The following is a 26,531-nucleotide window of genomic DNA, read 5'->3' as shown; positions in this document are numbered from 1 at the left end:
TCTGGACTTGTTCCAACAGTTCCATGTCCTTTTTATGTTGAGGACACCAGAACTGCACACAATACTCCAAGTGAGGTCTGACAAGAGCAGAGTAGAGGGGCAGGATCACCTCCTTCGACCTGCTGGTCACACTCCTTTTGATGCAGCCCAGGATACGGTTGGCTTTCTGGGCTGCGAGTGCACACTGAAGCTGGCTCATGTTCATTTTCTCATTGAGCAACACCCCCAAGTCCTTCTCCTCAGGGCTGCTCTGAATCCCTTCTCTGCCCAACCTGTAGCTGTGCCTGGGATTGCTCCGACTCAGGTGTAGGACCTTGCACTTGTCATGGTTAAACTTCATAAGGTTGGCATCAGCCCACCTCACAAGTGTATCAAGGTCCCTCTGAATGGCATTCCTTCCCTCTAGCGTATCAACAGAACCACACAGCTTGGTGTCATGGGCAAACTTGCTGAGGGCACACTCAATCCCACTGTCCATGTCACAGACAAAGATGTTGAATAAGACCGGTCCCAACACCGATCCCTGAGGGACACCACTCATTACTGGTCTCCAGCTGGACACTGAGCCATTGATCACAACTCTTTGCATGCAGCCATCCAGACAGTTCTTCATCCACTGCATTGTCCATCAATCAAATTGATGTCTCTCCAATTTAAAGATAAGGATGTCGTGCAGGACAGTGTCGAAAGCAATAACTGTCCTTTAATAACGTTTTTCATTTTGTTTTCCTTTTTTTTTTCGTATGAGTTGGTAGTCTAAATTTTGTCTTTTTTGCTGAAGGCTAAGAAGCTATAGGAAAATAATCCATTACCATGTACAATCTTCTGGGAGCTTGCTGTAGCAACATTTTGCCCAGGCACTGGCTATATTGGCTGACAAGTTCCTGTATCTAATGTGGAAGAAAGAAAACCGAAACAAATACAACCAAAAATGTCTAACTAGAATATTCTTATGGGTTTGTATCACACAGAACAAAGATTACTTTGTATTTTAAAGTATTAAGAGCCCTTTCTGATGACAAGCTGTGAGAGCTCCAATTCAGATTGCATTTTTAAAGCAAATCTCATACAAAGTGACATTCTGGCCTTTGGGCACCATAGTAAGTTCATCTAATTAATAGGCTAAATTGATTTTTCTTCTTAAAAGGACACTTGTTTTGATTGATTTGGAAGAAAAAAAAGTAACATTGCTGACAGCATCAGTACGGTGAAATTTTAGCTTTGGGAGAGAAACACAACATGGCGGTGTACTAGAAAAAAGCAGACCTTTTTTATTGCTGTGTTGAATGACTTTTTACTTAGTACATCTGCTAAACATTTTTCATCAGTTACAAGCTTTTCTAAATCACAGTGGTCGCAGTAAAAAAGAACAATTCCAACAACAATGCAAGGATTCAGAACTGCTCCATTCCCATGTTGTTTCCTAGACAGGTGCACTGCAATGAAACATTCACGTAATAGCCACCAAAAAAAGATCAGAAAAGCCCTTTCCGCCTTGATATTTAGCTTCCTGATTAGAAACAAAATTAGACTTAGCTAATAAGAAGTAGGCCATTTAGCCTTTAATTGGTGTGCAAACAATTGACGTCTTTTACAGGGAGCTGCCTAGGGTCATTCCTCAGTTTCAGGAGCATGTGTTTTTTCTGCAGTCTGTTTTCCCTTCCCAAAGCATATGGATTAGCTAGAAAACAGTAAGAATACAGAATCACTCATAAATACTGATTTCACAGATATCTATTAGAAAATATCTCTATTACTTCTTAAACTTACAAAATTGTATCTATATTTGAAGTCTAACTACTGCGGAAGCCTTCCCCTGCCCCAGCCCCAGCCCCATCATGTATTTTTTTAAGTTGGAAGAAAACCAAAACTGACTGCTCTGAGTAACATAATTCTGCTCTGTGCATGTTTTATATTGTGCTCCATTTTCAGACCCTGGTTTAGTATGTCCTGCATACACTCTCATGCATAAAAAGGGAAGATAGAGCCTAGTGGCATTCCTATAGAGACAAGAATCAAAAAGAACCTCAGGAATTACAGAGAACATATTCATTTAAACTCTTATGTATACTCTCCAAGAAGTCATTTTACTAAATGTGACACCAGAAAAAGAGGATGGCTACAGAACCACTTAAGGCAGCGTCTAACTTTACAGAACTTGCTGTTCAACTTTTAGCCAGGAATGATGCTGCAGCTGTGCAAAGGGCAGAGGGAAGGAAGGAAGTAGACAAAGTAAGGAGCTCTTTACTTGTAACCATCCCACTGAATGAGAAGGCCATGCCAGGGCCACATTTGCCATTCAACATTGCTGATCTCCTGGGAAATGGGACTGAAGCTTGTGGACAGGCAACGTGCTGGTATAGCCCCACTTCCATCCCCGAGTGAGCTTTCTCCATCCCTTCTGCCCTACAGCAGCCTCAGCTCTGGTCTCATTACACGTACTGTAACTAATCTAGCTCTCACAATTATGGCCCTCCTTGTACATGAGACAATGCCAGGAAAATACAGAGAACAACTATTCTATGCTCTTTTGCATCACACAGTTTTCAAGGCTGGTGTCAGCAGTAGCTGAACTACACCCATAATAAGCCATGAGGAGCCCTGAGGGGTGCCAACCAAGGATTGTGCCTCTTCATTCCACATCTTCTGCAGAAGAAACAGCCACATCCTGGCAGCTAACTTCTGCACCCGCACTCTCCACCAAGGGAGGGGACTAAGTCTCAGGCAGGGCATTAAGTCTAAGGCAGGGCAGGGTACTGTTCTTCATGGAGAGAAAATGCAGAGAGGCCCAAAATCAGCACAACTGAGAATTACTGGGGTTTAGCTGCTCCCAGAAGCACAAATAAATTAAACCTCTAACAAAATTATTTCTCTGACATATGTATTTCTCTGACATGTATTTCTCTCCATTGCCTCAATATAGATGTATTCACTACAGAAATAACTGTTATTCTTAATAAAAGTTTCTTCTAATGTACTTTCTCTGTTTATATGCGGTGGCGTAAGAAAACACCACCACCATTATGAAATCACTCCTGTAGAAATTATTTAATTCAAGAAAGAAAGACACAGCAGTAGGTGAATGAGTAACAAAGATACTGATTGCACTCAAATACAGCAATTCACAGAAGGAAAACCAGAACACACTACAATGTTGTATAAATTAAATATACGTCAGATGTTTTCCATAAGATTACAGAAAGTCTGATGGGTATTCTCAAAGTCATTTGTACCATTTATCAACATGTATCTTGTACACACATTGCATGAAAAAAAGTCATCCTGGTGTTTCCATATCAAAACAATGATATAGTTTCCTTTCTCCTTACCACTTAAGAGAATAAAACTGTATGAGTTTTCCTCTTTGTTGTATATTGACTCAAGATAGAAGAGAATATCCTGAGACTGATCTGGAAAACATTTCAACAGAGATGCTGCCCCTCAGACACAAGGGATTACAACAATATTCCTTGTACATATATCAGTCACAAGATAAAAAGAATATGTAAAATCAATATAGCAAAGGAATCAACAGAACACTTTCTAAAATAGGTTATTTTCTAATCCTCTAGCTATGCATACTCTTACTACTAAAAATGCTGAACTATCTGCACGTATTCAAATTCACTGCCTGCATACTTCTTTGCAAACAAACTATGCAGTTATTTACTAACACTTCAGAAATTTCTGATTTCCAGGCATGTTGTCATCTTGAAAAAGGCAGGGTTTGTTTAGAGACTGGTACTAAAAATAATGTACCTTAACCAGTGAATTCCCAGTACAAGTCTTCAAGAGGGAAGCAAGCCTAGTTTCAGTGCAACCCCTGGGGGGAAAAAAAAAAGAGCCTGCTGTCACTGTCATCCTAAATCCCTTCTTGTCCAAAAATCAGAAACCGCTCAGTGTTAGAAAGTGTATCACCCATATCCTACCAAAAGCAGCCTCTGGAACAGGTACTTCTTGTAGCAGAGAGAGGCAGAGATTTCATGAGTCACAACTACCTAGTCCATGTAGCTGCTGTTTAGTTACAAGAATGACTAAGTATTACAGCTAAGACTAGCATCATGGGGACATGTCTAACTGAGGCTTAATATAATCCTAAAGAGTTTGCCAGCAGAGTTTTCAGTTGCCTTTACAATCTTCCAAGCTTGTCACTTTCTCCAGTTATTGCTATGAAATTTTCTCAAACTGCACAGACATGAATCAAAGCTTGAGATACAAAATTTACACTTCCCTTTAACCTTCAATCTTCGTGCAGCAGAGGAGATAAAATGCAACTTCTGTCTGTAATTAAGTAAGCTTCCTCTTAAAAGGAGCAACCCAGTTTGAAGAAAATAGATTGGGTAAAGTGCTTAATATCCAACAGAAGCAAACTTGAAGCTTTTCACTTTCTTTGCTCCATGTAAAATGCAGCTCAGGACTAAGCCCATTTCTTCCTTGAGCCAAGAATTTTGAATATTCATTGCAGAAGGAACATACAAAAAGCACAACCCTGCTAAGTATGAATTTGCAGCTTAGTAACAGCCTTTGCAAGTTATCTATAAAGTCTGCACTCTCCTTCAGAAGAGGTTGTCTAAGATTTTGTCTGGATATTTTGTGACTTATTGTTGGTGAAAGGGGATCCACAGGGTAAAAGAGCAACAAGTTGTTAGATTTTCATCTTCAGTGAAATTTTAAAATAAGTCAGATCTAAAAATTGTGTATAGTATGCCTTAAGATACTCTAGTTACAGTGTACTGTATAATTGTATTCCTTCATTCTGGTCATGCCTGAAATTGTGGACAGAAATGAGGGAAATTCAAGCTGGAGTTTTCTGCCATACAATGCTGTATTTCCCAACTGCATTTACTGAGTTTTCCCATCCTGCAGTTGCATTCTGCTGGCTTTTCACATCCAGTGGATAATAAAAGATGTAACCACAACCACCTGGTTACATATTCAAATTAATTCAATCCAGATATAAATAGACTCAATGTAAAAACATGAATTCATGAACTGCTGAGAATACAGTATCTTAGTTCACTGCTGGGATTAATTTCTTTTCAACAGACTGGTTGTCTGGAGAATACCCATAATGCAGTAAATGAAAACATGTGTGTTACTGCCAGCAGTGAGAATTCATGAAATTGTAACTGATGGATATGCAAAAACCAGAACTGTGGTGGGAAACCAATGGTTTTGCACTCACTGGAACAAGAATGATAAAGCTAAAGATTCTCATTCATGGCTCCCACTTAGAAATTAAATAAACTTTGTCTCGTATGGAGATTAATCAGCAGGGTATTTCCAGATACCAGAACCAGAAGATTCAGATTTCTGTGCAGCTGAAAAACATGGACATTGGATAAACACTTGCCTGTCCCTTTAATACAAAGAAAAAGTATATCTCAGTGTTCAGAACATGAATGCTTTGGGGCACTTTTGAAAATGACAGCATTCCAATTTTACATTACCATGTTCTACAGATACCTCGAAAGAATTATATTTGAATTTTTTTAATACTTTTAACAGTAAATTATTCAGGTAGAGGGATACAGGATGCTTTATAAACACTTAGCTTTGAATAAGTTCTCTGACAGAAGCTGGCAACAGCTGCTTATAGTATCAAGTTATACAGATAATTTGCCTTGGCTCTGCAGTTTGGGTTCCTTTCCTTTATGAGGCACTTAAGCATGATCTCTATTTCATAAGTTTGTGCATGCATATTTTTGACTGTCACAGTGCACCTGCCATTCAAGAATTTAGGTCTGTAAAAGACAGCAGGTACCAAAGTGAAACAGAAGAATGTGACTACAGACAGAGAATGCAAAATCATACTATAGCTGCTGATGCCAGCTACTGTTCTGCTTGCATTCAAAACAGCAACTGTTGCCTGCTTTAGTAGTTCAAGGTTAATGTGACAAAAATAATCAATGAAGTTAGTAATCCAGTATTTACTAAAACAGCTATTTGGAGAGTCTGCAACAAAACTCTTGGGCCTGAGCTACTCTGGAGTCTTAGAAGAGAATTTCTGCAGGGAAGGGGCACTTAAATCCCTATATAGCACTATGTTCTTACCAGCTGGGGGAAAAAGAAAAGAAGAGAAAACATTAAGGCACATTAAACAGAGTGGATCTGATTAAATGTTATGATTAATCAGATACAGTTTATTGAATAAAAGCTTCCCAAATAAATGGCACATGAGATAAACCCAAGCTTAGGATGACTCTCTGGAACAAAGTCACAAGCGAGCCTAAATATCTATTTATTAGATGGTTTTGCAGCTTATGAAGCCTCATCCCATGGGATTACACTAGATAGCCTTAACTGTTAGAAATTAATGTAAATCCTTAATCTTTGAAAAAGAACTGTGCTTAAATATCTGTAATAAAATATCATATTAGAGAAAATAGTTATTTTGTCATTACTGCACTCAGTTCTGAGAAATCACTTTCTTCTTCCATAGCTGTTGCACAGAAGGCTCGTGTCACCCTCAAATCAAATCCCTTAATCTCTGCTTTTTTGCAAAGGATGAACAGAAGGAGAGATAGAGCAATTATCTCTCCTCTGCATAGATTACAAATCTATCCCTGACTGTAACTACTGTGTCTAACACCACTAGTTAGTGTATTCCAGGTGTTGTATGATATGTATTATTGATTAACTAAAAAAAGCAAATAATTTCCAATGGTAACCCATTTATGTTAGAATACATTTTGTAAAACTTTTCATTTGTAATAGCAGGAACACTGAAAGCTGTGCTAGTTGAATCATCAACCTTCCTTTCAAGCAGTTTACAAATGCAAAACCTAACATTAATTTCTTCAATGACTAACGTCAAGTCCTGTAACAAAACCACCACTCAAAAGTGAAAAACAAAAGCCACATTTAAGACACGTAAGTCTGTAAAGACTAATGGTGGTGGTTCTGTTTTGTTTCAAAACACATGCATGGCATCCAGTCCACTGGCTCATGTGTCAAAGGTTTCACTATGAGGGTGCTGAGGCACTGGCACAGGTTGCCCAGAGAAGTTGTGGATGCCCCATCCCTGGCAGTGTTCAAGGCCAGGTTGGATGGGGCTTTGAGCAACTGACTGTAGTGGAAGGTGTCGCTGCCTGTGGCATGGGGATGGAACTGAATGATCTATACGGTCCCTTCCAATCCAAACCAGATTGCCGAACTGTATGAGAGAAATTAGACATTTTAATAATCTTCAGTTTTATTTTGCCTATTAACTCCATTCTAGTAATGCAACCCACAGAGCTACGTGTGTTGCAGAAGTCTATAGCAGACCCACCATCCTCTCAAAAATAAGGAACGCTTTTAGCTCCTGTAGCCACTGATGAATGAGTGCTTCTTCAGGTTTGTGTGTTCCTTCACCCCTGTGCAGAAATGAACAAAACAGACTAAGGCCAAGATTTTTCTCTCTGCTCTTGAACTTTTCCCATGTGGGTAGCAAGAGGCTGAGATAAACTGGCAACATTCCTGCTCTGCTTCAAGTAGCTGCCCTGTTGTGAGAATGAGCCACTGCACAAAAGAGACGGAATTGGGATTCCAGCTTAATTTCCTTTTTCAGCTGGAGACATTAGAAGTCTAACAACAGACAGTCAAAAACAGGAGGGAGAAACATTTACGTGCTCTCAGTGCTTGGACCAGAAGTACAAACAAGCAACTAAAGATTCCCATTTTCCTCCAAATAAAACTAGAGGTTTGTGGGTTTTTTTTATTATCTTCTCTTCTTATATCCAGTTCTTCAGTGCATGACTAATTCTTTCAAATGCTCCCCTAATTGTATATTACACACAGTTGTCTCAGTAACAAAATCACTGATCAAATTTCATAACCAAATATGTACTAGTTTTCTTGAAGTAAAACAAAAAATAGCTTTTTTAATTAGATTTGTACAAAGTTGAATATACAATCAATATCCTACTGAAAAGAGGACTTTATGATGCATTACCTGTTTCTGAGAGCACTGAATGCTTGTGTTTTGAATATCCCCCCTGCTACTGCAGATGTTTTTTTACAGCTGAGGTTTCAATCCTTACATTTATGTTAACGTAAGATTAGCACTGTTACATATTCCTGCTTCCCTCTTCTCTCTTTCACACATACACAGCTTTGAAGCCTCAAGCAGTTGCGAGTCTAAAAACAAGGGCTGAAATTCCTTCAACTTGTTAAGAGAAACCTGAGCTGTATTCATTCCCTCTTCTCTGAACAACTGAAAAAGCACAATAAATTCCCAACCGTCCTCTCAACCTTTGCCCATGGAGCTCTAATAGTAACTGGAGCATGTCTGCAAGCTGCAAAACAAATCTGCAAGCAAAGACTACATGGTATGCTTGACAAAGAGTCAAAGTTACTCTCAACATCTCAGTTAGTACATAGTTACATCTACATTAGACACAAAGTAATCCTGTACTTTCAATTAATTCCAGCGTGACTGTGATTGCTGCAAATGGAAGTTAAGGAAAAACAAACTTCAGATGCATGTACAACACAGCTCACCCATCTCTGTATGATTCTGCCATTTTTGAGGCAGCATGGTTATTTGCATCAAATGGTGCCAGATAATCTTCAATCTTGTGAAGCAGACAAACAATGACTAAGTGCTAAAACCAGCACCTATTGTTAATAACCTGTAATCTTAAACCAGAGCCCTCACCACTTCCTTCATTAGCAGTCAAAAGTTTGTTTGGTTTTTTAACACGTCTGATTTACTGTGAATTTGCACAAAAGCATCAGAGCTTACTTTAATTTTGCCAGTTTGGGAGGGGACAGTAAACTGATACCAGAACTTAAGGTTTTTTCCCAACTCTGTCCAAGAGGTAAATCAAAAGAAAATTAGGGGAAAGCAATACAGAGCAGTATTTCCTGCCTTCTGAAAGGTCAAACCAGATCACATGAATATTTAGTCATCTTCATAAATGGATCATTTGGGTTTTGGACATGGAGACCTAGTATGACTATGCATTCAAAGATCTATGCTATCTGAATATGTATTTGCAATGGTTGGACCTCTATGACATGTTTGTTTCAAATACCTCATGAGTACACAAAACTCCATCATCAAAAAACCATACAAGCCTCTGCACTTATTGCTACTATCATCTTTACCTTCAGTAGTTGTGAAAAAGCTGTCAGTCAAGCACCCACACAGGGTTCATTGGGACAGTTGACACAAGGAAGCATGTTGGGAAGAACAGTCTGTAAATTAATGACCTGAGGCTTGGTTTGTTTCACATACTTGTACCTCAGCACATTTAGTCATCCACCCCCCACATATGTATCTATTTCTGTGCTAATTGGTTGTGCCTTAAGGCTGTTTTCACCTTCATGCTTTTTGGAAATAGATGATCAACTGGATAGTATCTCAGGTTGTTTCAAAACTTGGCATAATGAAATGGTGAGCCCTGTTCCAGTGCTCTCTCTTTTCTGAACTTGCCAATTATAATGTGAATTCGTTTCTTAATTATCTTTCTTGGTAACACACACTGACATCTTAACTTGAACTGTACTCATTAGGACAAGAAAGGACAGCCAATCTCCAGGCTCCAGATTCTGTAGAACTGCCACATCACTATTTTAATCAGTGAGTCTCTGCATGCTGTTGCAAGCAGGACAAATACTTGTGTAGTTACTTTACTTGTTTGCAACCTTTAAGTAAGCAGGTTCTTAACCTACCTCAAACTGTGGAGGCTCTGGGGTGGTCATCACCTATATTAAAGTCAGCCCTTTACCACTTTCTAGTTGGTGGCCTGGGCAGACTTGAAATGCATGCTCTCTGCCTCATTTTTTTGGTTAACGGCCCACCTAGTTAAAATACTGCAAGAGTCTGTGCCTTCCCTCTTCCCCAGCAAGCTCAGCAGGCGCCCTGCCAACTCCTCCTTCTCAGTTGTGAGGGAGAACATGAACATCCTGCTGCAGCAGCCAGCTGGCTACCTTCGCCTGTCAAGGACTTAATATACTTCCATAAAGCATTCAGCTGTTGCTGGATGAGAGACAGAGTGCTCTATAGTTCCTTCTTCAAACATCCCTTCTCCCTGACTAGCACAGACTGAATGGATGAAAGAACCATATGCAAAGGAACAGGAATGAGGGTGCAAACACAGCCTTCATTCTTTGGATAATCAAGAAGTCACCTGATTCATCTTAACCTTCAAGCTAAACATTTTCCCTCCAGGACAAAAGCTCACCAACAACAGTTCATGCAAGCTTGAAAAACCTTCAAGCTACTTACAAGTTTTATTGACTTCTCATCATATTTAGCTCAAGCTTGGCTCAATAAAAGCTTTCTTGTACCAAGGATGAAATCGTTTCCACTCTCTTAAAACAAATGCAAGAAAATCAAACACTTCCAATTTTGTTTTAAACATTAACATTCCCTTTCAATGTCTTCATCTCAAACACTGCATCACTGAAAAACTGAAAACGAAAGCACAGAAGAATAGTAGGACTAGCTTTGCCAATTCTTACCTTACTTTCTCCATGGATTACAAAACATAGTCGGGACCGGAACTTCTGTCGCCACAGAAGCAGGAGGCCTGTCTTGCTGGCAATTAGGAATACCTTGTTGGTCCTTTCAGCCAAATGCTGGAAAACTACCCAATTGCTCCTGCCTCACTTCCCTGCCCTTCTGGAGAAGATAGTACTACAGGAGACAGACTACACCATTCTCCTTCTCCTCCTCAAAGGTCAGTGATCCCAGAGCAAATACTTGGCATCCTATGGCAGCTCTTCCCTGGGCAGCTTGCAAAAGGCTGCAGTAGGAGCAAGAACCCAGAAATGAGAAGCTGAGCTCCGGAACGCACAAAAAGGGGCCAGGAGAGCCACAGTGCTCCTGTTGTGGTGTGAAGATGGGGGCAGAGAGAGGCAATGAGCAGATGTGAAGCTAAGTAGATGAACTTCAAGCAGCAAGGGCAGGCAGTTAGTTCCTGGAGGGCACTGAAATCCCCCAGTCTTTTTATATCCCAAGAACTCAAAATGTTGAACTACCTCTCAGACAAGAAGGTTCAAAAAATCAAACCAACCCTGAGTAATACTTTATCACTTGCATTTTCAGAAGCTTGACTTGCTTTTTAAACTGCTGCCACTTGCAATGTTTAAAAGCATGGAACTGGCATAAACTGATTTGCACCCTCTTACAGTTAGGCTATCACTTAGGTTTCATTTCAATAGTCAAGCACCCATTGTTTTGGGATAACTGCAATGGCATGTACTGATTTGGTAATTTAGGTATTTTTATTGAAGGTATTTTCTTCACTCAAATACATTTTAGGCCATTGTAATTTGCTTCAATATATTATTTCAAATACCATTCTCCTGACTTCTACATTGATACTGAATATAATAAATTAACAGATCAGCCCCTTTCTGCCATTACAGAACATGGGGAGAAAAGAACAGGCAGTTACACTATGGTTGCACATACAGCTTTACATCTCTACACTCCACTGTGCCTTAGCAGTACCTTAGCTACGGGTTTAGTTCAAATTAATCATATTAATGTAACAGACTTGCAATTTGCAGTAATTTTTAAAAGCCGTATCATTAGCCCTCTGCTATGTGTAAACGTCTGATTGGAGGCAATTAGAGGAGCGAATGAGAGATTCTGCTTCCAATTCCAACATTGACTGCACTGTGCAGTCACTGCTAGTTTCCAGTGCTCTTCCTTTATGTGGCTATGTCACGCTGTGATGTTTAAAACATGAATGCACCAGACCACCAGCATTGCAAGGACAGCCAAGGGGGAAAAAAATTAATTCAGTAAAGTTACAGAAACAATTCTTTCCCCCTTCTCTTAATGTACTTTCTTGCATTTGCAGCTTTAGATGCCCCTTTTGCTACCTATTCTATCCTCTTCCCATCACTCTCTTGCCTGCATTTGATCTGTCACCAAAGTAGATTTGCCCTCCCCTAAACAGACCCATCTCCTTCACCTACCACTCTACTAGTCAGTCAATAACCAAAGAGATTATTTTTTGCTGAGATGTAATTATGCCCAATAATAGTAACTGGTCCATTTTTGTGATGTGGTTTAAATAGAATAGCTCAAATCTTACAAAGCAGAGATTAGGGAAACAGTTGATGTACCTCAAACATTATCTTAGAGAAAGTAAATTAAGGAGCTTCTTCACATAAGCAGCAGTGAACTCCTAGAACTTTCTGCCACAGAAGACCATGGAGGTAGGAGGCTTGAAAGTGACTTTGGAAGCCAGGGAATAACAAGAGAAAGACAGAGGAGCAAGCTCACGTGCCAGGGTGTGAGAAAAAATGTTAAGCCAGAAGGCCTGCTAGCCTTTTTCAGTAAGGCACTTATGTTCCCATGAAATGATTTTTCAGAGAGGGTTACGGGTACGCAGAAACAACACAGGAAGAAAAAGAAGCTAACAAGCTTATATCTGGCATGCTAAAAGAGTTGCCACATCTTCAGCTGTACCCCAGAACTATCCTTAGAGCTACAAATAAAAGAAGATGAGGGAGCAACTCCAACCCCAAAGATCAGAAACACATGTACTGACTTGATGGTCAGGACAAGTCACCACTCAAAGCTAGGATTACCTCAGAAAGATCTCCTTGGAACAGCCTAAATCACAGCCAGAAACCCAGCTAAAGCTAAGGATTGTGGAAAATCATGGACCTAGTGCTCCAGCTCACTCTCTGGTCCTCTTAGCTACCAGTAAAGGAATGCAAAAGAAACCCGCTCCTGGACTAAAGCCTGAAAGCAAAGGGAAAAGCATTCACCTTTACAGAGAGGGCTCCACTTGTTGCTACAGTGCTCTTCAGGGCCAGAATACTGTGTACAATTGTGACAGATGAAAAAGGAAAAAACAGCTTATATGCTGAGATAACAGGGCTATATATACATACCCAAGCACTTCATGTCCTAGTACAGAGGTTTTCAGCCCGTGGTAATCCATGGACCATTTCTACAAATTCATTGATTGTATTGTCTTCCACATGAATGACCTTTTCAAAGGAATTTGCACCACCACAAGACAGCCTTACCAGGCCTTCAAATGCCCCCAGATGAAAACAGCAGTAATTGGTAACACATATTCACCTGGGAAATATCAGTGTGAGGATCTGATCTCTAAGAAGGACAAATGAATTACCTGCAAGTGGTGCTAAGATGTCTGCAGGAGAGGAAGACAAGTTATTTATCTTCGGGAATAATTGTAATTCACAATCAGACTAGCCAGTATCTCCTGTTAAATGAGCATTACCTGTTAAAACATCGTGCTAATCTGAAATACAAAAAAATCAGATGTTAATGCCTAAGCTACCAACTGATTCAGAACTATTAGTTTGTGTTCATTATTTTAGTTATTTAATCCTTTCATGATATTTTACTGTCAGGTGACCAAGTTCCATTTTCAAGTCATTATTCCCGAGGCAGTGCCTACTGAATTAATTCTGAGAGTGCTGAAGGAATAACTTTCAGTTTAACTCTCAGTAAAATATTACCATAGAGGCTGAGGATTTGGTGGTTTTTTCTTCCCCACAGCACCCTAAATAGAAGCAGCTCAAAGAGGAAAAGCACCTCTCCGAATCCAAAATACATACAACCAATTTACTTCACAGCTATACCTATATGGGAAATCAGTCATTTCAGTGGCACTAGCAACAACAGTGTTAACTGACCCCTCAACGATTTGTTCCTTCAGCTCAAGAAAATGCTGAACCATTTCCTCAGTAACCTTTTCTCACTTCACCTGGATAAGGTGTGTGTATGTGATCCCTGTAATGAAATTTAAGCATTATAGATCTGAAATGCTCTGCAGAGATGTGACCTTTCCACCGAAACGCGTATATCTGTTCAAAGTTACTTTTCCCATGGAATAGGTGCAAGAAGAAATGGCAAGGGCCAGACTCATCTTATGATAGCGAAACAAAGATTATCTGCTCCTAATTCTGTTTTTCTACAAGAGTAATCCAGTTTGACTTCACAGAAAAAAAATCTGAAAACTTGGCTCTTCCACAGCTGGTGTGAATCCAAAAGGTTTTCAAGGGGATGGGAGGTGGTGTTGTCTCTTTTTGGGCAGCTGCAGCTATGAAAATCTCCCATTCCCAAAGCCTGATCTCCTACAGCTTTGTATTTCTACCTTGCTTTTCCTGAGATTGCCAGTCATGGAGCGGAACATGTTGTGACACCATCAACCATTTGAAGTGTCTGCTTTCTGCTTGAATCTTATTTTTAGAATCTTCCACAGCTTTTCAAAGCAGACAGAGACGAAGTTAGACTTTGACATGAAGTAAAAAACCTAAAGAAGAAAATCTGAAGGGTTTGATGATCTCTAGAACATAAGCAAGCTTATGACATGTGTCTCATTTATAAAATTACTACTGCCTTGTTCCTTTTAAAAGCCCACAGATATGGCTGCAAATGCCCATTTGTCACACAGAAACATCAAGCCTTCTACCTCAGAATTGCCAGTTGCAGGATTAAAAGTGACAGATTTTCAACTGGTAACTTTGAACTTCAACTAAAGCTCTAGAAGAACAAAGATGCTAAAACATAGCAGCCCTGAAATATTACACTTACTATTTCTTAGGAACTTTGAGCAATCTGGTCACTGCTGACTTTGCATTGAGAGTTGGTCCAGACTAACTCCAGAGATCCCTTCCAACTCAAGTGCTTCTGAGAAAAGTGGGGTTTTTTGCCAGTTGCTAGTGTTTGTCCCTAAGTGCAAAGGGGCTTCTGAACTCTGGAATATTTAACAGTATAAACTACCAAGCCACATTTATTTATGGTTACAGCATAAATGCATGTGAATCCAACACCAGAAACTGCTTGATACAGTCCTTTTATAATTCCTGTAATGTAACTTTTTATGTAAGGTTTGAGAAAGCATTCTCTTTCACATCAGTTTACATGTATTAACTTCATTAATTCTGAAAAAAACCCTTTTATTTCAATTCTGTTCACCAAAACTGTGGTATCTGAAATTAATTTCAATAAGTAGCACTCTCAGAGGAGACCCCTGGATCACCATCACTGTGTAATGTAACCCAGTTTATTTGCAGTAGCTCCAGCCAACGTAAGACAATGCACAGTAGTTGAGGATCTGGCTTATCACAGAATCATAGAATTGTTTGGGTTGGAAGGGATGTTAAAAGACCATCTGGTTCCAATCCCCCTGCCATGGGCAGGGACACCTTCCACTAGACCAGGTTGCTTGAAGCCCCATCCAACCTTGTCTTGAACACTGCCAGGGATGGGGCAGCCACAGCTCCTCTGGGCATCCTGTGCCAGGGCCTCACACCCTCACAGTACCTATTTTTTTCCTAATCTCTAAATCTAAATCTCCCCTCTGTCAGTTTAAAGCCATTACCCCTTGTCCTGCCACCACATACCCCTCTCAAAAGTCCTCTCCAGATCTCCTGTAGCCCCCTTTAATTACTGAAAGGTTGTTACAAGGTCTCCTCAGAGCCTTCTCTTCTCCAGCCCAACTGTTTCAGCCTATCTCCGTAGCAGAGGTGCTCCAGCCCTCTGAGCATTTTCATAGCCCTACTCTGGACTCACTCCAACAAGTCTATGTCCCCCTTGTGTTTTGGGGTCCCTGGCGCTGAACACAGCACTGCAGGTGGAGTCTCATGAGAGCACAACAGAGGGGCAGAATCACCTCCCTCAACCTGCTGGTCACACTCCTTTTGATGCAGTCCAGGACACAGCTGGTGTTCTGTGCTACAAGGGCACACTGCTCAGAACGGGGAAGTGTTCCCCTAACTTACAGTCACTCCAGATCCAGTATCAGCTGCTCTGATCAAATGTGCTTCTTGTAAAAGACTGGAAAGAGAGCTCTGTAACAAAGTATTATGAACAGCTATACGTCTTGTCCATGCAGAGAATACAAAGATAAATGTTTTCCAAGAAAGTTCAAAACTGAGAAGTTAGATGAGGGTGAGATGACATAAGAGAATAAAACTGAGCATCTGCACCAGGTAATGAAGCAATTAACTGTGAATTAGGAGCAAAAAATGTCCCCCTTCAAGCATGAAGAACTAGCCTCTGAATATTAAGCAACATCTACACAAAAATACTGTCCACTATCTACTAAATGGAGATTATTACAAATAAATTCAGCAAGAAACTTATTAAGACATTATGCCATGAGAACAGGACCAGAATTATAATAGCAAGGCAAACTGAAGAAAGAAAAAAGAAGAAAGGACTCCAGGTTCAATCAGAAAACCAGGTGAGAAGGTAAGAAAGAAAGAAATGAGAAGAACTCACTGCTGCTGCGCGATGCATGAATATTTGCATCTGCCAACAGGACATCAAAAAGCAAATTGGCAAAGAGTCATAACTCACCGTTTGCTATTTACATTCTGGCAACGTTATGTTTGTGCAATTTCTATCACTCACAGCCTCTTGTTTGGGGATGGGGATAAGAAAAGGAGATACTGTAATCTACTTCTTCTGTTACTGTTTGCATTCACTGAGTTATCTAGTGCTTGATGCCTCTTGTATCACCTTTTATTCAAGAATTGACTTATTTATCCAAGAATGATTTTAACACACTAGTCGTAGTCAAATATGCACAATGGCTTTGGCAGATGTTTTCAGCCATGTATTTTATATAATTTATGCATTGGCATACAAAAGACAACCTTTAATTGTGTGTGCGGATTATAATCACAGCCTTGTCTAAGCACCTCATCGGAGCAGTAAAGACAAGTTTACAGGTAAGCAGCCTACTCCTAAGTCATTCTGAAGGCTTTTAAACTTGGGAACTGGTGGAGCCCCTTTAGTACCAAGATTAGACAAAGACATACTGTTTTAATCACTTTACCCTAGCTGCAGGTTTTTTAGTTTATTTTAAGCTGGTCAAATTTCACTCCAAAACCACAAATTATCTTTGGTAAAATCTGAATAGATCATCCCACTTGCAAAAGTTTGGGTATGGATGAGGATTTCACTATGCCATTGCAAAAAGCATCTCTAGCTCTGCAGTGCAGATGCAGCCTTTAATGGTGATGACTGTTTTTTCCCCATAGAGAATACAATCTTTAATACAAAGACCTAATACTGTGCTGAGGAAGGAAATCATCATCGGAATGAAGTTGGTTGAAAGCTTAGGAGATACACCCAGAACTCCTGCAGTGCTACTGTTTGTTTGGAGAATATCGAGGAATTGAACCAGAAGTTTCAAAGAAGAGGCACAGAGGACAAGGAGGATAAGGAATATAAGGTGGCATGTTCCAGTGTCAAGCAAGAAAGGAACAAGAGATAACAACTAGAAAAACATGGAAGTGCTAAAATATGAACCAATCTAAAGTCATATTTGCAAACATTTTAAGGGTTGGAGATGTTCCTGATATTTCTCTCTCCTACCTCTGTGGCTGTGTATTTCCATATCAGCTTTATCCAAGTCTGAACGACTGCTAACAAACACGGAATGACAAACATCCCAAGCCAAAAGGCAAAGCAAGGTTGGATCCAGAGGAAGGAATCGGCAGTAGGCAAATTAACCTGGAGGGGAGCATTTCAATAGGTTGTTTTATCACCAGGCAAAAAACGTTAATACGTGACCATATTCAACTGAGAATGAACTGAAAGAGAAATGAATGGACAATTTATAACATTTTACTGTCCTTTTATCATGTAGTGCTTAAGTCTTCCTTTACATGGATAGCTTTCCATTCTGTGCAAAATAATGGCAGAAAGCAACTGCACGGTGATTGCCCAATAAAGGTTCCTTCATTTTTCCAACAGGGGATAGAACAAATTACAGAGAGATACGCTTTTACTTGCAATTTATGTTCCTGAAATTCACACTGCTCTGAATGGCCATTCATCACACTGTGTGATATAGTCACATCACAGTAGTGCTTTACATACGAGCCCAAGTTTTCTGTCGTTTGCCTAGCCTTCTAAATGCGTGAAGTCTTACATAAGATTGTGCTCTTGGCAAAGCGTAACACGCTGCATTTCTTTAGCTATGGACAATACACACGTAATTCATGAGAAAGAGGAAGGCAACTATTTTCTCCCAGAAGCTTATCCTGCTCATTTTTTACGTCTCTCCAGAGCATATGGCCAGAAGCAAAGACAACTGGTTTTCATATAGACCTTAAGGAAAGTAACTTAAGCTTGACCACCCTGTGCTGACAAGGAATAGGCTTAAGTAAGTCATGGCATGCATGTGCATCACTGCAGCACAGCACCAACATACTCCACAGCATGCTTTATTCTGCAACTTCTCTGATACAACTAGGACAGAGAAAAGCAGCACTACAGCAGGTATAATTCACCAAGCCCAGCACATCAAAGCTAGACAGCACTGCCAGCCAACTATGGAGTGCAGGGAAGACTCATGTATCACTTTGGCATGGTTAGAAACTAAGAGGAAACAAAGGAATTCCTGTGGAACAAGTTAGGTGCCTGGATGATAAATGAAGTCTACGCAATTGCCCTACACTCCCCTTAGAGGGATATACAAGCAACTCCAGAGAGCAATTAATCTCATCCTAAAATACGCGTTTGAGACAGGCATGATGAACAGCCTGTTGAGGGTACCATGTTTTCACCCTAACTATGAAGGAAAGAGTGATTATCTGAGGCTTTGACATCAAGTTTTAAAATCTTTAAAGCCAGAAAGGATGAACCCCAGTCTCGGGGCAAAGGAAGGAAGCACACAGTAGACAGTTCAGCTCCCCTCCTTCCTCTGACCAGAGGCAGAACATCCCTCCCATTGACCCTGAAACAGGAAATGCAGTCCTAGCAAAATCAGCCTCCATTTCTGGCACCAGCTACCCACTCACCCATACACGTACACTTGGAAGAGGAGAGTGGCAAACACCTCCCACCATTCCATGGACAACAGCCATCTCCAAACAGGGTGGCCAAGAGGAACACCTCATGGCTGGGGACAGATCCCATGCTCCCCCCACAGAGCATCAATCCAGCCTCAATATACTGTGCAAACCAAATTAAAGGCACAGACATGGTTAGAATTAACAGCATGCTTTCACTGACCCCTTCAGCTAGGGCACCATTGCTCAGAAATGCTCACACACTGCCTCTTCAACCTTGGCTGCTCTTCCCTGCGCCAGCTCTATCCTCTGCTTTGTACCAGCTCACCCACTGGTGCGTGACTTCATGAGTCAGCTGAACCATGAGAGGTGAAAAGGCATTTTTTGAGAAGCCTTCCCCGATTACAAGTTAGGCTAATTCATTCAATGAAATTACACCCATTTCCCAGTTACCTTCAAATACATCAACCGAGTCTGAAAATGCATTGGATCTGTTGGTGCTTAAAATTATATTCCCCACTTATTCTGCTCAGCCTACAGAATATTGTAACAAAGAAATCAGCAGCTCAAGCAGCCTGCTGCCTCAGGTTACAGAAGTTTGCTTGTGGATTATTCTCTCCCCCATTTTGAAAAGCACATAGATTATTAACACAAATCACTAAAATTCCCTGTCTTTCAACAAGGACATTCTAATCATTTGTCAACAGAAATTACAGTTTACTGGCTATCTACGAGTAATCTTCTGCTGAGAAAAATGCAACTGATATGTTTCAGAATTACAGGGTAAAAAAATACTTTTCTTCTTGTAATTTCAGGAGATCTAGCAGGGTTGCTGTGACAATAATGAATATTTAAATGCCTGATATTCATTGGAAATAGTCTGACAGTGACGGCCAAATAATTTCAAGCACAAGAAGAAAAGAAAGTCTCAAACTGATGAGTAACTGACATTTGACCTCCTGTTCACTTTCTAAGCTGGAAAAAAATGCAATTCATATTGAAGTTGAAGCTGGCTAAGAAGGCATAAACTACTGTTTCATGCTTCTGCATTGCTTTACTGTCTAATGCTCTTATAAAATTGTTTTATTCACTGGTTATAATTGCATATTGAGGAAAAGGGTAAATACCTAGGACAAAGCAATTACCATAACCCATTAATGTTACAGAAAATAACTTAAACATTTATAAAACCATGGCTGAAATGTCAAATTTAACAGAGTAACACAATGCTTGTGCAAATTTATAATAAAGCACATGTGATCTTTTTTATTAAGTATCAAGACTTCTTAATATTAAACTTTTCCTGGCACACTTACAACGGCCTAAGTCAGTGGGGAGTACACTTAATAGAAGGCATCTTCCCCACAAAGAGAACATGAGCCACCATTATATGGCTGCACACACAAGCAAACAAAAAAACCCACCCAGAATGTCAGCCTTAAGGAACTGCACCCCATCAGGATTATGAAGTCCTCTCTGAAAATCTGGGATTTAAGGCATGGAAATTCTCTGCCAAAGTACTACATCTGAACTCCCATGGAAGATAAAATGCTGTAGACCAAGACAATTTGGTCTTTTTTCTCAGATAACCTAAAGAGAAGGAAGCCTTTCTCTTCTGAGAGAAAAGCAAATTGAAATTAAATGTTTACAACTGATGTTTACTAAGGATTATACCCTCACCCTGCTTTCTATTAAGAGACTCCTGTTGCTTAAGAAACCTGGTGTTAATCCCTCAAAGTGGATGACATTTTCCAACCCTGCATATTTCACAAAGCCTGAATACATTCAGAGGGAAAGAAAGTTGACATAAGACACAAAACAGATGTTTAATGAACTTGAGTAATCTGACAGGCAAGTTTTGGTCTTTCCAGAAGACTGCCACAAAAAGGAAGCAACTATTTTCTTACAGACACAATAAAGAGGACTTTGGTTTGGTTTTAATTAAAGAGACCGGATGCTAACTAGAAGAAGAATCCTTACCTCCTGTGATTTACTTTGATCTCACCTTTGATGCTAATGAGAAAGAAACAACTCTGACTTTTTATTTAGTATCAGCAGTATCATTCCAGTCACATCAGTGTCATACACCCAAAGAGCAGAATATGATCAGTGACAAGCAACAAGTCAGTCAGGATTAAACCTGCTCTGAGTCACCAAATCATTCTACAGCAGTCTAACATGAGAATCAGTCATGTCTTCAGCATTACCTAGAAAGGAGAAACACTGAGTCTTTCTGCTTAGACGTTTCAAAACAAGTTATTTCTAGCATGGAAACAACTATAAAAGTAAATATAATATAAATGGCCTAATCACTAAACATTAAATGGTTTTCTTTCCCAGAATGATCTGCAGTAGATGGAATCATCAGTTACTTTTGCTGTTTCTTAAAAGCTGTTTTTCACTTAAACTATAGTTTGAATCTACAGAGGAGACTGTACTAGAACAAACGTAAGAAAATCTGTAAGTTTTACTATGACTATATGGAATTGATCCATAGAAACACAGGTAGAAATGAACCCAGAGCAAAATCAAGCAGAACTGTACATCTCCACCGTCTCTTGTATAGTAGACAACTTCTATTTGGCCATGTTGGGTTTTGCAAGTCTTACGGTAGAGGCGTCAACCTTTCAAAATACCCAAGATCTATCTATATGATTATCATTATGTGTACAAGAGTGAAAAAATGTTCTCCCTCCTTCACATTCGTCATTTTAGCTAAAGCTGTTGCCATTTTACCTACCAGAATAGGGCTGTATTTGCTCATTCTAGCGCATAGTCATAACTCAGCCAAACACTAGCTCAAACAAACTGCTGTATTTTTGACGTCTGCAGTCTTCAGTCAGCATATCTAACTATTTTTTCAGTAATTACAGCCAAACTGGAAATTAGAAACAAAAAGCAAGAGACAAAAATCTCTTACACACTTGCACGCAACCCCTCCACAAAGCTAACACATGGCCAATGACTGCAAGTGTTGAATGATCATGAACCTTCAACTCATGGCCTTATTTTCAGGCACTAATCACCTACAACTGCAGCTGAAGCCAGCTCGTCTTAGAATTCACAACAAGACTCAAACTAAAGGTAGAGTTGTAAAAAGCTGAATAACTTAAAAGGGGGAAGCATGTTCTTCACAATTTATCTCCTCATAGCAGAATAGACAAAAATGTGCTCAAAAAGATATTTGATGTTATCTTATACTTTCCTTTTATGTTAAAGGCAGGAAATGCCAACTGAAAGTAATACAAATTTTTTTTTAAAGCAGCAGTGCCTACCTTCCCCGCACCTCCCCAAGCATCTGTATTTGCTTGAAAAGAATCCTGCAACCAGCTAACTGAACATGTGTAAAAGACCCAGGATCATCTATTCAAGCTTTTGCTGGCTTTTTGGACTATAGGAATGTTTGGAAATTCCACAATGAAACATTGTTTGTTAACAGCAAGCAGCATGTAAGATTTTTCATATGTACCCTTCCTTTTACAATACTGCATTTGCTAGTTGATGAATAGGCCTGCATTGTGTTTCCCATTTTTCAAGTCTCCCATACAAACTCTCTCCATACACTTCATGGATTCCTTTCCTGGTGAAAAAAAATACCATCTACAGGCCAACATGAAGCCATGTGGATCTTTTTCTCTTTAGGCTTCTGAAAAGGTAATACAATAAGCCAAACAAGGTGTAATTATATAGCATCAAAACATTAACACAAATAGAATCAATTTTCCTTTTGAAGGACAAATGACACCAGAGCTACTTCACTTTTAAACAGCCCAAAGAGCAGCAGCACTGGGGAGGGGGGAGGGAGCAAAAGTAGGTCATGTTTTTCTCCTGTTTTGTTATATACAGACCAGACACAGAAATCCAGAGGATTTTGCTGTAACAAAAACTATTCATCTGCATACGGTGGGAGAGAAAAAAAAAGGAAAAAAAGCAAAACCCAACACAGAAAACCCCACAAACAAAAAACCTAACACACATCCCCCCCAACCAAAACCACAACCCCCACAAAACAACACAAAACAAACCCCAGAAAACACCACACAGATAAGATCTTAACCCACTTTTAGCTAAGGGAGGCCTGGGTGCTGATGAACCTGTAACAGAAGAAATTGTAGGAGTACCAAGGAAGGAGGACTAGACAGACGGTCAGTCCCAACTACTTTACTGCTTCCCCCATACTCAGGAAGAAGTCATACCTGTATCTGTTTTTATCTATTCCCAGACTTCATGAACAAATGCTAAACTGGCATGACTTAAATGTCACACTGTCCTGTAAGACACCATACAAGCAGCAATAAAACCACTCAAAGTTTGGCCCATTTGCTAACAGAGAAAAGATCATCGAGTAAAATTCCTATAACTCTAGGAAACACAAACCCTGCTCAGTCTGTACTTCTATCTACTTCTATCTCAGTTTGTACTTCTCTTTGGGAGGCTGTTTTCATAACCATGTCACCTCAAGTCTTGGATAGAGTAGTTCAGACCTTCAACTACACAAAAACCCTTTAACTCTCCACTGGAAAGCAAGCTCACATATGTGCTTAGGCATGTATGTTTAACATCCTCTGCCCACAGGACACTTGCTGCTCCTAAAATATTTTGTTGAAATGGTGTCATTTTCTTTTTCTGTGTATATTGCACCCATCTGGCTAAAACAAGCAAGCTTATATGTGGGAACATGGGTTTTCCAACATGAATAAACATCTCAATTTTGATGTATTAAAAGTTTTTCAGTTTTGTGAGATGGGACTATAAAAAAAACAAACAAACAAAGAAAAACCTTTAGGAGCAGACTGAGAATTAGGTGTATTGCTCCATTTGACTATGCATACCTTAAAAAGAAAAGGTTTTAGGAAGCTACACTAAGAGACTTCTAAGCATCCTTAAAGTTTCACCAGAAGTTCTGACTTTTAAACCAACTAGGTCTTCCTTGAACAGAGGTAATTATGAAATAAAAGTCTCAGAAAATAACCATATCTCAATGATGTGAAGAGAGAATTATTTAAACCCAAGTCTCCCAGGTGTTCCTGAAGTTGGAAAACAAAAAGTAATGTTGATCTCTTCTAACACTGAAGAGCAAAATAATATTGTTTTCTCAAACTCCCAGAAGCAAAGCTGGAGTTATACAGATGCACTGCTTCCGCACATTACTTATGCTTGCTTCTAAACAATTTAATAACAGGCACCTGATCTCAAAGTGGTTCCTACTAAGTGTTTATTAAATAGAATTAACTCTTATAAATTGTATCTCATTTCCAAAGTATGGTGAAGTAGCAGCTGTGGAGAGGAAAAAAAGCTTGTATGTGGGATAATGAGGGTATTTGTACCATATAAGATAAGCAGCACAACTTTCATTATCATTTGATAATTTAAACAAGAACTACACTTTTGAACAGAGATGATTACCTAAAGATTGCTAATTTTAGCCTGTTTGCTGTGGATATTTGATATTCTGAAGAGCATAAAAGCATAAGTTGATACATAGAATAACAGAATAGTTAGGGTTGGAAAGGACCTTAAGATCATCTAGTTCCAAACCCCCTGCCATGGGCAGGGACACCTCACACTAAACCCTGTCACCCAAGGCTTCATCCAACCTGGCCTTGAACACTGCCAGGGATGGAGCATTCACAACCTCCCTGGGCAACCCATTCCAGTACCTCACCACCCTAACAGGAAAGAATTTCTTCCTTAGATCCAGTCTAAACCTCTGCTGTTTAAGTTTTAACCCGTTACCCCTATCACTACAGTCCCTAATGAAGAGTCCCTCACCAGCATTCCTGTAAGCTCCCTTCAATTACTGGAAGGCTGCTATGAAGTCTCCACTCAGCCTTCTCTTCTCCAGGCTGAACAGCCCCAACTTTCTCAGCCTGTCTTCATACAGGAGGTGCTCCAGTCCCCTGATCATCCTCGTGCCCTCCTCTGGACTTGTTCTAACAGTTCCATGTCCTTTTTATGTTGAGGACACCAGAACTGCACACAATGCTCCAAGTGAGGTCTCACAAGAGCAGAGTAGAGGGGCAGGATCACCTCTCCTTCGACTTGCTGGTCACTCATTTAACTTGATGACAGTTCAGTGCACACATACCTGCCATAGGGAACTTTCTATTACAACAAAATCTGAGATTGAACACACAGTTTTAATTGTGTCACAAACAGCAGCAGAGAGCAGTCCAAAAAGCATGTGCATGTACACAGACAAAACAGACAAACAAAACCTTATAAACAGGTGCATTTATTTTCTTTTTTTTTTAAATGAGGATTTTCCCAATCAGAATTCCTTCATCTCTAATATAGGAATAACATTTCCAGTGATGACCATAAGTGTTTTCACTGATCACTATATGTGTAAGATCCATGTACCTCACTGGTAACCCTCCATTTCACAGAAGGGAAAACTGACCCAACGAAAGCATGGGAGTTACCATAGCTACATAAAATTCAAGTTACGAAGGATGAAACTTGAACTCAGATTTCCAGTTTCCTATTCCCTGAACCCTGAGCACTTTGAAAAATACACATTCCAGTACATTTTCATAACAGCAGCCATGTTTAGCAACCTTACATGTTAATTACTTAAGCATGGCATGTTAAAATCATCAGTGGTTACCAACAGCCAGAATCTGTCTTTGTATCAAAACTTACTCAAACTGAGGTGTCCCTGCCCACAGCAGTGGGGCTGGAACTAGATGATCTTAAGGTCCTTTCCAACCCTAATGTTTCTATGATTCTATGATTCTGATCACACACACACAAAAGCAGTAATAAATCTGTTTCCTTGGCAAGTACCAACCTAAGTTAAATTCAGAGTGGTACAGAAAAACTTTAGATGAGATTGCTTTGATTCTTCGCTTGCACTCAATGTGTGTGAGAGCACTTGGTACCTGTGCGAGTGACACAAATTAGTGAAGTTTCAAGTTTGATTTGAAGTTATTGGCCTAAGGACTTGCTAGAGGAAAAGAAAAAATTCTGTACAGATCTGTGGTTTACTGGATCAAACGCAAACAGTATCCAGGAAATACATCAACTGTTCAGCAAGCAGAGGAAACCACTGATGTAATACTGGAATTCAAAACAAAACACCAAGAAATCACACCTCTTCTGAAGCTGTTCAAACAAACGGAATAAATAACTGCAATTTACAGTTCACTGTTTAATGTTATTCTATTGCACCATCATCAATTTAACGCTGATATAACATCCATTTTCTCCACACCATGAATTCAACAGCCAAGGGATCACAGTTGAAATAAGACGTAAACTGGTTTGAAAATGTGCTTTTAGAAACACCTGAATAATCTTTAGCCACCCCAACCTCCACATCCTTACCGGAATGTCAAAAGTTTCTTGCGTGTCATCCAGCATCTGAATTTTGATGGAGACGAGTTTTCCTGGAGGTGTCATAGGTGGTTTCTGCCCATGCTCCAAGGTACTGATCCCAGCATTTTCCTGAGCTCCTAACCGGGATCCTGCTGTTGGTCTCTGCTCTGTTTCACCCATGTTTAGAGAAACACGTTTCTTATATCTGACAAAAGAATAAGGGCAAAGAAGACCATATAAATAAGATACTTTGCACATAAGCATTATGATATATATACTTACAGCTAATAAACCATATGATCATTAACATGAAGTAATAACCATTATGATTTTATTCTTTTCAATGTCTCATATGAAGGCAAGAAAATCAGGCAGCCTCTGTACTTAAGAAAAAAAATAAAACACACAAGCTCATCACCTGCTGGTGGTAAGGCTGACAGACTGGGTATAGTACTGCACCATGGGAAAATACTCCT

At 39.8% G+C, this 26,531-nt stretch overlaps 1 protein-coding gene across 3 annotated transcripts in view; it reads right to left on the bottom strand.

Annotated features, from left to right (window-relative positions):
- FARP1 (FERM, ARH/RhoGEF and pleckstrin domain protein 1) overlaps window positions 1-26,255 on the bottom strand; it is a 174,358-nt gene extending 148,103 nt beyond the window's left edge. For all 3 annotated transcript variants that reach the window (XM_034074377.1, XM_034074378.1, XM_034074379.1), the window contains exon 1: window positions 26,065-26,255. In XM_034074377.1, coding sequence (XP_033930268.1) covers window positions 26,065-26,235 — 171 coding nt within the window. In that variant the 5' untranslated portion in view covers window positions 26,236-26,255. The remainder of the gene's footprint in view (window positions 1-26,064) is intronic.
- Window positions 26,256-26,531: the final 276 nt, after the last annotated feature.

Source organism: Melopsittacus undulatus, chromosome 2, assembly GCF_012275295.1.
Source record: "Melopsittacus undulatus isolate bMelUnd1 chromosome 2, bMelUnd1.mat.Z, whole genome shotgun sequence".
NCBI lineage: Eukaryota > Metazoa > Chordata > Aves > Psittaciformes > Psittaculidae > Melopsittacus > Melopsittacus undulatus.
Note: the sequence above shows the minus strand (reverse complement) of the source record. Positions and strands in the feature narration are given on the sequence as shown.